This window comes from Diplotaxodon limnothrissa, linkage group LG16, assembly GCF_057381915.1.
Source record: "Diplotaxodon limnothrissa isolate DT_005_m linkage group LG16, D_limnothrissa_male_GT1.1, whole genome shotgun sequence".
NCBI lineage: Eukaryota > Metazoa > Chordata > Actinopteri > Cichliformes > Cichlidae > Diplotaxodon > Diplotaxodon limnothrissa.
Window position 1 is genome coordinate 21,747,580 of NC_140611.1, and position 16,259 is coordinate 21,763,838.

General features: G+C 39.6%; 1 protein-coding gene and 2 pseudogenes across 3 annotated transcripts; all 3 read right to left on the bottom strand.

Moving 5' to 3' along the window:
* Nucleotides 1-174: 174 nt before the first annotated feature.
* On the bottom strand, nucleotides 175-1,198 carry tmsb4x (thymosin beta 4 X-linked). Of its 3 annotated transcripts, none has more exons than XM_085375297.1 (3): nucleotides 1,142-1,198; nucleotides 599-712; nucleotides 175-512 (listed from the first exon to the last, which is right to left on the bottom strand). In XM_085375297.1, the coding sequence occupies exons 2-3, from the start codon at nucleotides 696-698 to the stop codon at nucleotides 481-483; spliced, it is 132 nt and encodes a 43-aa protein (XP_085231423.1). In that variant the 5' UTR covers nucleotides 699-712; nucleotides 1,142-1,198; the 3' UTR covers nucleotides 175-480. The 3 variants fall into 3 exon arrangements, with proteins under 3 accessions (XP_085231423.1, XP_085231425.1, XP_085231424.1); XM_085375299.1 differs by having other exon boundaries at nucleotides 1,157-1,189; XM_085375298.1 differs by having other exon boundaries at nucleotides 1,138-1,184.
* An 863-nt stretch (nucleotides 1,199-2,061) lies between these two features.
* LOC146616144 (toll-like receptor 8 pseudogene) lies at nucleotides 2,062-5,160 on the bottom strand (annotated as a pseudogene).
* Nucleotides 5,161-7,875: 2,715 nt separating this feature from the next.
* LOC146616145 (toll-like receptor 8 pseudogene) lies at nucleotides 7,876-10,971 on the bottom strand (annotated as a pseudogene).
* Nucleotides 10,972-16,259: the final 5,288 nt, after the last annotated feature.

A 16,259-nucleotide genomic window follows, 5' to 3' on the forward strand; every position in this document is an offset into this window, starting at 1 on the left:
AGTTTAGCTAGCAGACAAGCTGAAACGCCTATAGAGAGCTTCCATCCAGTCAAACCTGCTCAGGATAAAAGGGCATTCAATGTTAGCTCCCAAGGCTGAGCAAAAGTTACACCGCCACCCCCCCCAAAAACCAAAACACCACATGCACGTGAAATTTACATTTTTTTTATTGTGCATATTAAACAAATCTTGCGCATTTCAGGTTTTACAACAGCTTGCTTGTGAGCATTACAGGTGACCGGAGTAGGGCTACAAATTGCCAAGTGCAGATTTGTCAGTTGTTTCCCCCCTGCTCATTGATGCACACAGATGACCAGATCCTAAAGGTGACATAAAGCCACACTGCCATACTGTACAGAGGGTCAAGCCAAGTGAATAGTGTGAGTTGTACAGCCATTTCTCAAGTAGGTTATGAAACTTGAAATGCATTTTGATAGAGACGAAGCTTGTCAAATGTACAGCACGTAGGAGGCCTGGTCTTCATGATGACTCTGCCTTCTCCTGTTCGATGACTGCAACAGGAGGTAGAAGGTTAGGGTCTCAGAGTTCCAGCATAGCAGACATGCTCTGGATTAAAGTCAGACGGTGTAGTACCTACCTTCTTTGGTTGGCAGTGGGTTTTTCTCTTGAGTCTCGGTCTTCTTCAGCTTGGTTTTGTCAAAGGTTGTAACCTCAGTGACGTCAGGCTTGTCAGACATGTTTGCAGAAGGTTCTAAAACAAAGAGACCCTTCTTATTAGGCTAATCAGCACACCCGAGCATGTGTAGTCAGACAGTTAAATTTCAAGGCATTGAGAATTTGAATACCGCCCCCCCCCCGGACTCATACAGTCGCTAGCGATCTCGATGCACACAACACTTTCAAGTACGGATGCTGCTACGCCGAATGCACTCCACAGTGAACTTTAATTTTAAACAGGCGTTCTACAAATTCGTGTTTAAAATAATAATAAAAAAAACCCCCACAAAGCAGTATGCTCATAAATTCCGCAGCTTAGGTCATTTACACTTTTACTTTGTTAAACGTCATGATGTAGTCATTGAGCCAAGAAACTGAAACCAGAGGAAATAAGGGCACATCAAGCTAAATTTAAGCGCCGGTCAACTTTAACAAGAAACAAAAAAAAAGGGAACTTACTTACAAGAGCACGACTCACAGAAATCACAGGCTGCGCGTCCGGTTGTTGCAGGAGCAGAGTGCTAACGTCAGCCTCAATCACACAATAAATACAATACCGTATGCAAATGAGCCTCTGACGTCACGACAAGGCTGCTTCGATACAAACGATAAAAAAAGAAAAAGTGAACATTTTTTAATCTTATATATAGTCTTGAAAACAAACGCTGATATCCCGAAACCATAGCGCAAGTAAAAAAAACAAAAAACAAACAAACACCTCAGAACATTCATTCAAATCGAGTGGCCATTAGCAACAGCTGTGTGCCATTAGCTTAATTAACGTCGTTTATTGATTTTCTCCGAACTCTACAAAAGGTGTCTGCATCACTACAGCGCCTTGTTTGCTCTTGTAAGGAAAAATAAATGTAGCCGACAGTTAGTGGAACAATGACTTGAGGGTTTATTTGCAAACGGCACTCCCATTAAAACTGAATCAGTGGTGACACCGTATGGACAAAGTAGGTACTAACCAAACGTGGTGTAGCAGATTCCCTGGCTTCAAGAATTTGTATTTTTGTTGTTGTTTTTTCCCCCTAAACAGTAATTACTAAGTCCTAAAATGTCAGTAAAAACCCAAATGAAAGAGTAGGCTGTGCATAAGTTCAACTTGTAACCCATAAAATATTTATTTTCTTATACAAAAACCAAATGGTAGTCTGCCAAAATTTACATCCACAAAATGGAACACATTTTGAAAAGGCTTTATTTGATAATATACAGCACATAACAGTTTCACATTTACAAATATTCGGTAGGCTGTGCTCTCTCAGCAATTATTAGCAAATAAGTTTTGTAGTTTCTTTGTTTATAAGTCGAGAGAAGTTTTAAAAGAACCAAGCAAGCAATGATGCATAAATCAATAGTTTTAAAACAAGACCACCTTCACTTGGTGGTGAAGTATTTTGAATAGGTCTTGTTGTACATCATTTGATTATCTACTCTTATGACACTTTGCAGGTTTTGCCAAAACCAGGGCTCTGCGGCTGCTGTTCGCGGCCACTCTACAACACTGCTCTCGCACAGTCGCTTCCTCAAGCGCAGAAAGTGAGAATGCTGCAGGACAGGCTCCAGCATTAGCAGTACTATCACATCCACATTTTCATCCAGCAGTCTTTGGTGGGCCAGATACATTGCTAGCTTGAAAGCACCGGTCTTAACGTAGCCCTTTGTTAAGACAAACAGAGTCTTGCGACTGTACTGGATGCTCTGGGTGAGGTTGTCCACCAGTGGGACTCCTGGGGGCCAGTCCCTCTCTTCCAGACACAGTGGATGTATCTTGTCTCCCTCTTCCTCCAGTTGCACCCGCAGATTGCTCATCACCCACTCAGAGACGTGTGGGTCTTTTGTATCATATGTCACAAAGACATCATAAATAGTATCTGGCGAGTTCAAGGATCTGTACCCTTTCAGCTTAGCTTTCATATAGTGTAGGACATAGGAAGCATCCCAGTAAAATAAGTGAGCAACTGTTGAAACAACCATGAAAAGAATAATGATAGAAGTTGTTAGAGTGTAGATCTGAAATGCCTGACTGGGATTTATACACTGATGAATGCTAAAATGTATCAATCCTTGTCCCTTTAAGTTCACTGGTGTGTTACATGTCACCTGAGTGGTCAGTCTTGGGATCTTTACATCATTCTGTTCAATCCATAAAATAAAGTCTATGGAATCACAAGTACACTCGAATGGATTTCCTTGTAGGAACAGAGTCAGGTTTGCAGGTCCTGATTTGAAGGTAGTTTCATTGACAATAGTCAATTTGTTGTTACTCAGGCTTAGAGTCGTGAGGCTTTTTAGACTCTTTAAAAAACAATTGTCTGCATGGAAAATGTGATTATGACTCAGGTCAAGGAAAGTCAAAGTTTGTGTGATGTTTGAGTTAATAGTTGTTAAAGTAGACAGAGAATTGTAACTTAGGTCCAAAATTTGAAGTTGATGGAAAGGCAGTTTGTCCCAATTAACATCACTGAGTGAGTTATGACTTATGCGCAGTGTGGTGAGGTTATGTGGCAAATATTCATAAACATCATCTGGAATCTTTGCAATGCCATTAAAGGATATATCTAAAATTGTCAAATTAGAGAGATTAGTGAAAAGTTTCTTGTATGAGCTATCCCTGTCTTTCCAAAGTTTCCCTAGATGATTTTGTGCAAATATAAGTTCTGCTAATGATTTGCTATACATCTCTTTTGTTGTCAGTGTGGAAATCTCATTATGACTCATATTAAGGACTCTTAGCACAGGTAGATTTTGTGTAAAATTTAAATTAAGCATTACCCCAAATGCTTCAAAGTAGTGTGAATTGTAACTGAGGTCTAGTACTTGTAATTTCTTTAGTTCTTTGAAGGCGTTGTTATAGGCCAGATCAACCCTATTGAAGGATAAGTCCAGATATGTCAGATTAGGCAACATCTTGAACTCTGTGCCATTAAGTGCCTGTGAAAATCCATTTCTGGAGAGGTTGAGACATGAAATATTTCCATAGCCCACAAACTGCTTTGGAGAAATGAAGAACAGATTATTTGAGCTGAGGATGAGCACTCGTCCAGAATTGGCGCATTCTTGCTTTGTATTCCTGTGTAGTACTTCATAAATTGAGTCTTTTGGAGTGAGTTTTACGAATGGTGACATAGAAACTTCTGAATTCTCATTATTTCTGTCTCTTAGAGTTGGTAGACTTTCTACTGTAGTGGGATATAACCTGTTTTCGCCGAGATATATCATTCTTAAGTGGGAAAGCTTGCTGAACACGGTAGGGTCAGAGTGAATAATGAAGTTAGTGCTTAAGTACAAATGAGACAGATTTTTCAGATTGTACAGAGGTGTGAGTGTGTCTGGTCCAATACTTTGGAATACCAAAGCATTCAAATGCAAACTTTTCAGTGACCTGAGCTGTGAAAAGTCTTTTGAAAGTGTTAATTTTTCTAGGTACAATCCGATAGCATAATTGAAAGACAGGTCAAGTTTTTCTAGCCTGTGAAGATAACTGAAAGCTTTAACCGATGTGTCCTCACCAGTTACGGCTTTTTGTAAAAAGTTAAATTCCAGAAACAATTGTGTAAGATTCGTTAGCGTTTGAAACCAAGAGGGATCAAGGTAATTTAGTGAGTTTCCTCCCAGGTTCAGTGTCTCCAGCTGTGTCAGTCTTTGAAATGCATCAGGATGTATGTCAATAGAACCGTTAGGGCAAGGAACACAAGGGTACGGAGCATTGTGACATCTTGGACAGTTGCCTTGTATATCAAGGAATTTGACATTTTCTAACCCTTGAAAATCATCTTTATATATGTTCTCTATTTTGTTGGTATCCAGACGTAAGATTGTAATTGACTGGGGTAGTCCTTTAGGAACATGGGTTAAGTTGTTATAAGACAAGTCCAGGTATTTCAGTTTTTTCAGTAGTGCAAAAGTGTTTTCGCTGATAGCGACAGACTTCCCACAAGGGTTGCGGAAGTAGCAGTTTTTAGATAACAACAGCATTTTCATGTTTTGCAAGCCAATAAAGCTATTGTTCAGTTTATCCATATTAACTTTGTTAATGTTTAGCTCAAGTCTTTCCACACTGTGGGGGAGATTGCGTGGAATTTCAGTCAGACAGTTGCCGCTCAGTCGTAGTTGCTTCAGTTTTGTCAGATTTTTGAAAGCATTTTCAGCGATCTTCAGTGCTCGGCATCCATAATCAGTCTTGGTGTTGTTTGCCCAGTTGAGATTCAGATGTGCCAGATTCAGCAGATTAGAGAGTGAATCAGCTTTAATACTCCTAATGACATTTTCTGACAAGTCTAGATCAGTGGCATTAGTAGTTATACCTTTTGGTACTTCCTCTAGATGGCGGCCTTTACAGTCAAATTTGACCGTATTTGAAGCATTGTTGGATATGACATCACAAGGAAACTGCCGTGTCATCCAGAAGGGTTTATGTGCAGCCAGCTGGACCTCATCATGGCAACACAGACAGAACAACAGCATCCAGCATTTGGTAATCTGTGAAAAATGATGAAATCAGTTAACTGAAATAATTTAAAGCTTTTGTTTTTGGTCATATTATTTGGACTGACCCTGAATCAGTTAAGCTACTCCAGGACCCCTCGTGCCATACTAGCGCTTCTCCTTGATTACATTGTTTTCACTTCCCATTTATTTATTAGCCTTGCATTTCTGCATGCATAAAGTTTGTCTCTACTCTTTCTCAGTATTTTCTCTTGTCCTGTTTGTTGTTTTGTGGCCTCTCCATATTTCTCCCTTCCACTCAGTCCTCAAGCAGTACAGTAGCAGCAAATGGCTGCTGCTTCTTTAGCCTAGTTTACCCTCCCTCCTTTACCTAGTCCTTGGTCATAGAGTCTTGTCTGCTTGTTTGGGTTCTTGCTCTAATTTTGTTGAGTTTGTGCCTTTCTAAATTACTTCAAGGTTCAGACTAATATTTTGATCTGTGAGCCCCAGATTATACACTCACTGCAGCAAAAGATGTTCTTGGCCCAATTAGACTGTAAGTCATGACATCCAAGAACTACAGAGATGTTTTGAGAGAAAACATATTGATAAGATAAAATAAGATGCCTATTATATATTATAGTATTTGTTTGAAATAAAATATGAAGCCGACTCGCATTCCACATTCATTATATGCAGTTTATTTTTAATTGTTATTTATTTAACTGTGATAAAAGGCATTTCTTTTTTGGCTCATGATGATTTGGAGATCTGGATGGCCAAAAGAAAACAACAACTCTTTTGTTTGAACGCTTGCTGTTGGGCAGTTTTAAAGCTGTTCAAGTGCAAACAGGTTTAATCACAAAAAATACAGTGGAATAAAAGATTTGTGGATATATAGTGTAAGTGAATGAGGCCCATTGATGTTACAAAGTAAGCTTGAAGAAAATTGTATGTAAGTATGGCATCACTTCTACCCAGCAGGTGCCAATAAATCGTAAATCAAATTGTAGCTGGAAAGACTGTTCCTGTTTTTTGTCACACTTGGGAAAAATATTAAATATTAAAATTACTGAACAGTTTGTGTAATTTGTGAGTAATTTTTAATGTACATTTTAATGTAATTGTCCAACAAATACCAAATACCAAAAAAACCCAAATACCAAAGGCCATTTCCAAAGTAAATTAAGTCAACTGTACAGGTTTTTAGAATCAAATAAATCTATGAAACATTTTGTCACCAAAATCCTGAAACTAGAAAAATAATCAAAAATAATACAGATAAAAGAAATTATAGCATATAAAGGTAATCAGAAATTTAATAAAATGTAAAAATGTAAGTTAATATAAAGAACAGAAACAAAATAAAACTCACCATTTTTTCTCCACTATATTGATCCCTGAATGACAATTTGGAAAATTATGCTAGTGTGCTTCAATTTTTTTTCTCAATTGTAAGACTTGAAAGTTTCTTGTCTTTTATTAATGATTTCGTTACAGATGACCCTGTTTGTTCCCTTCAAGACAAATAAAAAAGAAACACCCTGTTAAAACTACATGATAAGCTGTGTGAGGGAAGTAGCCCGTTAATTGAAGAACTGCATCTTTTTCATTTCCCTCCTTCAAAAATGCCAGTTTATTTGTCAGCCAAGATGAACACTGGAATGCCAGTAAACACAGCAACAGTGCATAGTGCCAGTCAGTTCTTCAGATTATGTGAAGTAATATGGAGTTTAAAAATGACATATTTCTTAGACATTAATATGACATTAGTAATATATGGCCTCACACACTGATTTATTTTTGAGTGGGACACTGAATTTAGGGCTAATTTGCAAAATGCACTGTATTAAAACTGTGTCACTTGCACCACCTTACGGACAATCTCAAAAATTTCCAAATGTGAAATAACAGATGAAAGCATGCAAGTTATATTACACATACTGTGTCGATATGGATTTTTAATAATGGACTGCAATTTAGGATCTGTCACTTTTGTACTAAATTTCTCTTTTGTTAACTGTTAAACCTGGTACTGGTGTCACTCAGCACAGATGTTTTCTAACACAGAAACCAGAGACTAGAGTATAAAATGCTGCTACTACTGCACATTCACCCAGTGTATATACTATATGTATATATATATGTATGTGTATATATATATATATATATATATATATATATATATATATATATACAATGTTCTTCCTCTACACCCCCCCCCCCCCAATTTTTGCACATGTCGAGGAGCGTGTCAGGCTACATTTCACTGTGTGTTATACTTGTATAACTATGCATGTGACAAATAAAGAACCTTGAACCTTGAAAAGCTACATCTGCAAAACGCCACACATTTTATTTTATTTTTTTATTAATGCACTGCAGACAGATTACACAAGATTTATTATGCTTTCTCAGCAAATATAAGAAAATTTGGTTTTTATTGTTTTCTTATTAGATTCAGACAAAGAAGAAATCGTTTAAAAGAACCAAATAAGCATTGCTCTAAAGAACAGTGATTTTAAAGCAGGACCATGTTATTGTCTGCAGACTAGAATTACAAATCAGTCCCAGGCAGATAAGTGATGATTATCCTTCTTCACTTGGTGGTGAAGCATTTTGAATAAGTCAATAACTCAACAACTATAAGAAAATTAGTTCTTAAAAACAGTTCAGTCAAAGAAGAAACACTTTAAAAAGACCAAACAAGAAATGATATATAAAAGCACTGGTTATATAACAAGCTCATGTTATTATCCTTCTTCATTTGGTGGTGAAGTATTTTGAATAGGTCTTGTTGTACATCACTTGATTATCTACTCTTATGACACTTTGCAGGTTTTGCCAAAACCAGGGCTCTGCGGCTGCTGTTCGCGGCCACTCTACAACACTGCTCTCGCACAGTCGCTTCCTCAAGCGCAGAAAGTGAGAATGCTGCAGGACAGGCTCCAGCATTAGCAGTACTATCACATCCACATTTTCATCCAGCAGTCTTTGGTGGGCCAGATACATTGCTAGCTTGAAAGCACCGGTCTTAACGTAGCCCTTTGTTAAGACAAACAGAGTCTTGCGACTGTACTGGATGCTCTGGGTGAGGTTGTCCACCAGTGGGACTCCTGGGGGCCAGTCCCTCTCTTCCAGACACAGTGGATGTATCTTGTCTCCCTCTTCCTCCAGTTGCACCCGCAGATTGCTCATCACCCATTCAGAGACGTGTGGGTCTTTTGTATCATATGTCACAAAGACATCGTAAATAGTATCTGGCGAGTTCAAGGATCTGTACCCTTTCAGCTTAGCTTTCATATAGTGTAGGACATAGGAAGCATCCCAGTAAAATAAGTGAGCAACTGTTGAAACAATCATGAAAAGAATAATGATAGAAGTTGTTAGAGCGTAGATCTGCTTTGCCTGTTCCGCATTTACACACTGACTAATGTTAAAACGTATCAGTATTTTGTTCCTCTGGTTCACTGGTGTGTTACATGTCACCTGAGTGGTGAGTCTTGGGATCTTTACATCACTCTGTTCAATCCATAAAATAAAGTCTATGGAATCACAAGTACACTCAAATGGATTTCCTTGTAGGAACAAAGTCTGAAATTCAGGTCCTGATTTGAAGGTAGTTCGATTGACAATAGTAAGTTTGTTGTTTCTAAGGCTGAGAGTCCTGAGGCTTTTCAAACTCTGTAAAAAACCATTGTGCACTTGGGAAATGTGATTATGACTCAGGTCAAGGAAAGTCAGAGTTTGTGTGATGTTTGAGTTAATAGTTGTTAAAGTAGACAGAGAATTGTAGCTCAGGTCTAAACTCTGTAGTTGGTGGAAAGGCAGTTTGTCCCAGCTAAAATCGCTGAGGCAGTTATGACTTATGCGCAGTGTGGTGAGGTTACGTGGCAAATATTCATAAACATCTTCTGGAATCTTTGCAATGCCATTAAAGGATATATCTAAAATTGTCAAATTAGAGAGATTAGTGAAAAGTTTCTTGTATGTGCTATCCCTGTCTTTCCAAAGTTTCCCTAAATTATTGTGTGTAAATATAAGTTCTGCTAATGATTTGCTATACATCTCTTTTGTTGTCAGTGTGGAAATCTCATTATGACTCATATTAAGGACTCTTAGCACAGGTAGATTTTGTGTAAAATTTAAATTAAGCGTTACCCCAAATGCTTTAAAGTAGTGTGGATTGTAACTGAGGTCTAGTACTTGTAATTTCTTTAGTTCTTTGAAGGCGTTGTTATAGGCCATATCGACCTTATTGAAAGATAAATCCAGATATGTCAGATTAGGCAACATCTTGAATTCTGTGCCATTAAGTGCCTGTGAAAATCCATTTCCTGAGAGGTTGAGACATGAAATATTTCCATATCCCTCAAATAGCTTTGGAGAAATGAAGAACAGATTATTTGAGCTGAGGATGAGCACTCGTCCAGAGTCAAAGCACTCTTGCTTTATTAGGCTGTGTGATATCTCGTAGCTAAAGTCTTTTGGAGTAGCTGTTATTGACGGTGAAATAGAAAGGTCTGAATTCTGGTTGTATCTGTCTGTTAGAGTTGGTGGACTTTCTATTGTTGTGGGATATAACCTGTTTTCGGCTAGATAAATCATTTTTAAGTGGGAGAAATTGGTGAATAAAGTAGAGTTGCTATAAATAATGAAGTTAGTGCCTAAATTCAAAGCAGATAAATTTTTTAGATTGCGTAAAGGCGTGAGTGTGTCTGGTCCAATTCTCTGGAATACCAAAGCCTCCAAATGCAAAGTTTTCAGTGACCTGAGCTGTGAAAAGTCTTTTGAAAGTGTTAATTTTTCTGGGTACAATCCGAGAGCATAATTGAAAGACATGTCAAGTTTTTCTAGCCTGTGAAGATAACTGAAAGCTTTAACTGGTGTGTCCTTACCAGTTACAGCTTTTTGTAAAAAGTTAAATGCCACAAATAATTCTTTAAGATTCTTTAGACTTTGAAACCAAGAGGGATCAAGGTAATTTAGTGAGTTTCCTCCCAGGTTCAGTGTCTCAAGCTGTGTCAGTCTTTGAAATGCATCAGGATGTATGTCAATAGAACCGTTAGGGCAAGGAACACAAGGGTACGGAGCATTGTGACATCTTGGACAGTTGCCTTGTATATCAAGGACTTTTAAAATTAGCAACCCCTGGAAATCATCTTTAGATATGTTCTCTATTTTGTTGGAATCCAGACCTAAAATTGTAATTGACTGGGGTAGTCCTTTAGGAATGTGTGTTAAGTTGTTGTAAGACAAGTCAAGAACCTGCAGTTTGTCCAGTATTTGAAAGGGTTTTTCCATAATAGCAACAGACTTCCCACAGGGATTCCAGAAGTAGCAGTTTTTAGATAGTAACAGGTTTGTTATGTTTTTTAAGCCAATAAAACTGTTGTTCAATTCATCCAAACTAATCTTGTTAATGTTTAGGTCAAGTTTTTCCACACTGTGGGGGAGATTGCGTGGAATTTCAGTCAGACAGTTGCCGCTCAGTTCCAGTTGCTTGATTTTTGTGAGATTTTTGAAAGCATTTGCAGAAATGTTCAATTTTCTGCAGCCATAACCATTCTTGGGCTTGTTTGCAAAGTTGAGATTGAGCTGAGTCAATTTCAGCAGATTAGAAAGTGAATCAGCTTTAATACGCTTAATAAAATTTTCAGATAAGTCTAGATCCGTGGCATTACTGGTTATTCCTTCTGGTACTTTCTCTAGATGACGCCCTTTACAGTCAAATTTGACCTCAGAGGTATTGGTGGATATGACATCACAAGGAAACTGCCGTGTCATCCAGGTGGGTTTACATGCAGCCGGCAGGATCTCATGATGGCAACAGAGACAGAACAACAGCATCCAGCATTTGGTAATCTGTGGAGAATTGATGAAATCCCTTATATGAAATAACCTTATGCTTCTGTTTTTGGTAAAATTATTTGGACTGACCCTGAATCATCACTTAATTAAGCTACTATAGGCTCAGGCCGCTGCAGGACCTCCTGTGTTATTCTACCAACTCTCCAACACTCTGTTTTCATTAACATTACCTACTCAGTCATTATAAGGTACTGCCCACACTAGAACAGCACATAGTCATGGAGCAAAACTGGGTGTCTGTTGCCAAGCAATAATTTTTTTTCTTCTGCTAAATTTAACTTTGAAAACCAAAGTGAAACTTCTTCATCAATAAAGTACTTATTTTTACAGTTGTATTCATTTTTCTTTAAGCAGTTTCAGTTTTTTTTTTGCTAAAAGTATTCATCAATTTGTCGCAGATCTTCATTGCAGCTGAATTATCTTTAGCATTCCATATGGAATGCTAAATGCCATATGCTATATGCTTTCAATAGGGTCTTTACATCTTGCTAAAGATGTAAAGACCCTATTGAAAAGTTTGAGCTTACCTTTGAAAATTTACAATAAATATGTGACTTTGTTTTTAAAAATGAAGGAGGCTACTGATCGAGTAATCATGATGGAGTCAAAGGAGCTTGCAAAGAAAAGCGTCTGGACTTCTTTAAGTTACTTGAAGACGTTTCACCTCTCATCCGAGAAGCTTCTTCAGTTCTAAGGTCAAATGGTGGAGAGTCCCAGATATAAACCTAGTGGGAGTATCAGAGGGACAAAAGGACCCCCTGATGATCCTCTAATCGCCTGAGCCAAGGTGTGAAATTGGGTGTGGGTCCCAATCAGCCAGAGTTTCGGGTGAGCTCATTGTGAAACCTGGCACCACCTTATCATGCGAATTCCTGAGGTCAGATGGCCCAGGATGTGAGTGGGCGTTAAGGCGTCTGGGAAGGGATCTCAAAACTGGATTATAGATGGCAGAGAGTTGGTGTCGTAAACCACCGCCTCTGTTCAAAGATGGTCGCTCACAGTGGACATAGATGGCTTCTTTCACTCCTCTTTCAAACCATCTGTCCTCTCTGTCCAAAATGTGAACATTGGCATCCTCGAAAGAGTGTCCTTTATCCTTAAGATGCAGATGGACTGCTGAGTCTTGTCCTGTGGAGGTGGCTCTTCTGTGTTGTGCCATGCGCTTGTGAAGTGGCTGTTTGGTCTCTCCAATGTAGAGGTCTGGGCATTCCTCGCTGCACTGTACCACATACACCACATTGTTAAGTCTGTGTTGGATCCAGATGAAACCATGGTGTCCTTTGATGTAGCCTCTCTCTTCACTTGCATACCCAGGCAGTGGAGACTGTCAGAAAACGACTACAAGAAGACAGCTCCTTGGAGGACAGGACCAACTTCACACCCGATCAGATTTGCACACTGTTAGACCTCTGCCTCACCACTACATATTTCAAATACAACGAAGGCTTTTACAGACAAAAACATGGCTGTGCCATGGGCTCCCCCGTGTCACCTATTGTAGCCAACCTTTACATGGAGGAAGTGGAAAGGAAGGCTCTTGGCTCTTTCAAAGGAAGAGTACCCAGCCACTGGTACAGATATGTAGACGACACCTGGGTCAAAATCAAGACACAAGAAGTGGAATCCTTCACTGCGCACATTAACGCTGTGGATAAAAATATCAAGTTCACCAGGGAAGACACAAAGGACAACTGTTTGCCGTTCCTGGACTGCGCTGTGCACATTGAAGAGAACGGCAACCTCAACATCGAAGTTTACCGGAAGCCCACACACACGGACCAGTACCTCCTGTTTGACTCCCATCACCCTCTTGAACACAAACTTGGAGTAATTAGGACCCTACACCACCAGGCAGAACATGTTCCCTCTAAGCCTGAAGGAAAAAAGAAGGAACACACACATGTAAAGGAAGCACTCAAAACGTGCGGCTATCCTAAACGGGCGTTCTTAAAGTCAGCAAAGAGGCACAGAAAAGAAGACCAGACACCAGCGAGGGAAGATAAGAAGGACAGACGAAACAACATTGTCATCCCCTATGTAGCCGGTGTATCAGAAAAACTCAGGAGGGTTTTCTCCAAGCATGACATCCCGGTGCATTTCAGACCCAGCAACACGCTCAGACAGAAACTGGTTCACCCGAAAGACAAAACGCCAAAACACAGACTTAACAATGTGGTGTATGCTGTACAGTGCAGCGAGGAATGCTCAGACCTCTACATTGGAGAGACCAAACAGCCACTTCACAAGCGCATGGCACAACACAGAAGAGCCACCTCCACAGGACAAGACTCAGCAGTCCATCTGTATCTTAAGGATAAAGGACACTCTTTCGAGGATGCCAATGTTCACATTTTGGACAGAGAGGACAGATGGTTTGAAAGAGGAGTGAAAGAAGCCATCTATGTCCACTGTGAGCGACCATCTTTGAACAGAGGCGGGGGTTTACGACACCAACTCTCTGCCATCTATAATCCAGTTTTGAGATCCCTTCCCAGACGCCTTAACGCCCACTCACACCCTGGGCCATCTGATCTCAGGAATTCGCATGATAAGGTGGTGCCAGGTTTCACAATGAGCTCACCCGAAACTCTGGCTGATTGGGACCCACACCCAATTTCACACCTTGGCTCAGGCGATTAGAGGATCATCAGGGGGTCCTTTTGTCCCTCTGTGGGGGGATACTCCCACTAGGTTTATATCTGGGACTCTCCACCATTTGACCTTAGAACTGAAGAAGCTTCTCGGATGAGAGGTGAAACGTCTTCAAGTAACTTAAAGAAGTCCAGACGCTTTTCTTTGCAAGCTCCTTTGACTACGATGACCTGGATGACTGAGAACCTTCACAGACATAATCATGATGGAGCATTTTTCTAAACAGTTCTGGGTCACTTTTAATGTACAATTTAATGCAATGGTCTAACACATTTTCAAAAAAGCAAGGGCCACTTCCAAAATTGAATTAACCAAACTATCCAGGTTTTTGGAGTCAAGTAAATCTATGAAACACAACAACTAGAAAAGAATCAAAGATAAGACAGATCTCTTTACTTGTAGTAAAAATCTAAGTTACTAAACAGAGAAAATAAAAAGACTTACCATTGTGTTCCTATTGTATTGTTCCCTGAAAGACAATCTGGAAAACCTTTGTCATGCTCCAGTACTTCAAAATCTTTCAGTCATTCGTTGAAAAAAAAAAATTAGTTTATTTTCTTTAGATTTAGTAAAGTTAAATACTGCTTGTCTTTTAAAGCATGAATTTATAACAATTTAGTCTGTTTGAAGTTTTTGCTCTTTGTCTCTAGACAGTTAAAGAAAACTCTTTAACTAAAGTCAAATAAGGAAGTAACAAACTGTTAACAACATGATAGCGTTTGTGAAGGAAGTAGCATGTTGTTATGTCCCCAAGAAGGAAGCTGATGAATTGAAGAACTACATCTATTTCATTTCTCTCTTTCAAAACATTGTCACAGTTTCATTGCCAACTGAGCTGTACGTTAAAATCTCCAGTGAGCATACCAATGAGTGCCAGTCAAATCTCTAAAACGGTGTGAATAAAAATGGAATTTAAAATTAACACTGTATTAGTCATTAATATTAAATTAATAATCCATCTGCTCACAAACTGATGTATTTTTCAGTCGGACAATGACTTTATGGCTAAAATTGCAAACTCCATGACTGCCAGTGTGATCCACACAGAAATGTGGTCACAATTGTGAGTTAAGTGTCGTGATATATGGAGATTATTTTGCATGTTTTATTTTGCTGGTTTATTGGTGTAATTTAAAGCCACAATGTCATGTAAGTTCCCTGTTGCCAGGAGAGTGTATAACACTTTGGACAGTAGGGGGCAGCAGCGTGCTTTGGGAACTGAGTCGGGTGCATAGCTGCCGTAAGTTTTCCATTCTGGCAAGACTGACCAGGCGAACGGCAGCGTGTCTCCTGTGCTCACTTTCTCTCCTGTTTTACAGGTCAGTAACGTGGTCAAAAACATAAAGAAATACACAGCTGGACACTGTGATACTTAAACTTTCATGACATAAGACGGGTCTGTGATATGTGATGTATTATACTGTCGCTATGTGAGCTACTTTAGCTCTGTAAGATGTTATAGCTAGGCTATATGCCTGGGTAACGCTAGCAAGCTGTTGCAACTGCGTATAATACTCCATATAATAATAAGAAGCACCAACCCAGTTAGGTTTACAGTTCCTGATAAACTTGTAGCTTTGTGTTCATGACAAATGTTTTGTATAACGCGTGTGTAAAGTGTTCTGAGCCCGCCTGAAGTCATGTGTAAACTTGCTGTTTCAGTGTTAGAATCTAACTGGTCTGAAAAGGACATATGAAGCGAGAGCGCTAATAAGAGTACGGCCAACAAAAATGCTGGCAAGGAAAGTAGTGCAGTAATGTTGAAAGTAGAGTTTCCTTTCTATGATGAGACACTACCATGATGATGTGAATTATTTTGTTTATCTCATTTATGGGAAAAGAGGTGTAGTTGTCATTTGTTTCATTCATTTAAACCCTTTGTTGTTTTATGCCAGTAGTGTGGACTAATATTGAAATGTACTGGTGGAAAACAAGCCATGTGAGGGAATGAGCAGTTATTGTGAAATTGAGTTAACGAAAGAGTGGAGCAGATATGCTTGTGTTGTATGAATAAATTCTGGCAAGACTGATCAGGCGAACGGCAGCGTGTCTCCTGTGCTCACTTTCTCTCCTGTTTTACAGGATCGTAATCTGGCTACGCGCCCATCATAGTGGGGCCTGTAACAGATTTCTGGGGGCTCGTCCAGGATCGGCGGCGTCTGAGGAGCACGTCCGGCTGATCCAGTGATCATTGGACCCAAAGTGACAGTGTTGCTAAAGAGGGTGGGACCGGTAACGCCACCAGGCTGCAACAAAAGTCATGTCAGGCGACGAGAGGAGAAGACTCAGCTGGTCCATCAAAAAGAAACTCTACCAGCTAACGGCTGATGAAGCATACGACATTGCAACTCACCTTGACCCGGTGGCTGAACTGGACTCAGAAAGGCTAAACAAGGACGATGAGGAAGGTTGTATTGAGTACATCACTGCTTATATGAACAGCTCCACACTCCTACAGCTAGAGGATGAGGGCTTGGTCATGTTGTTATGTTTACAAGACACTATTGACTTGGTTATTACTAACCGGGATAAGGGTAGACCACCCCCCAAAGATCTGGCTAGTGGTGAAGGGACGCCTGTGATGCCACCAGCCAGTGATAACATTAATGGCAAACATATATCTC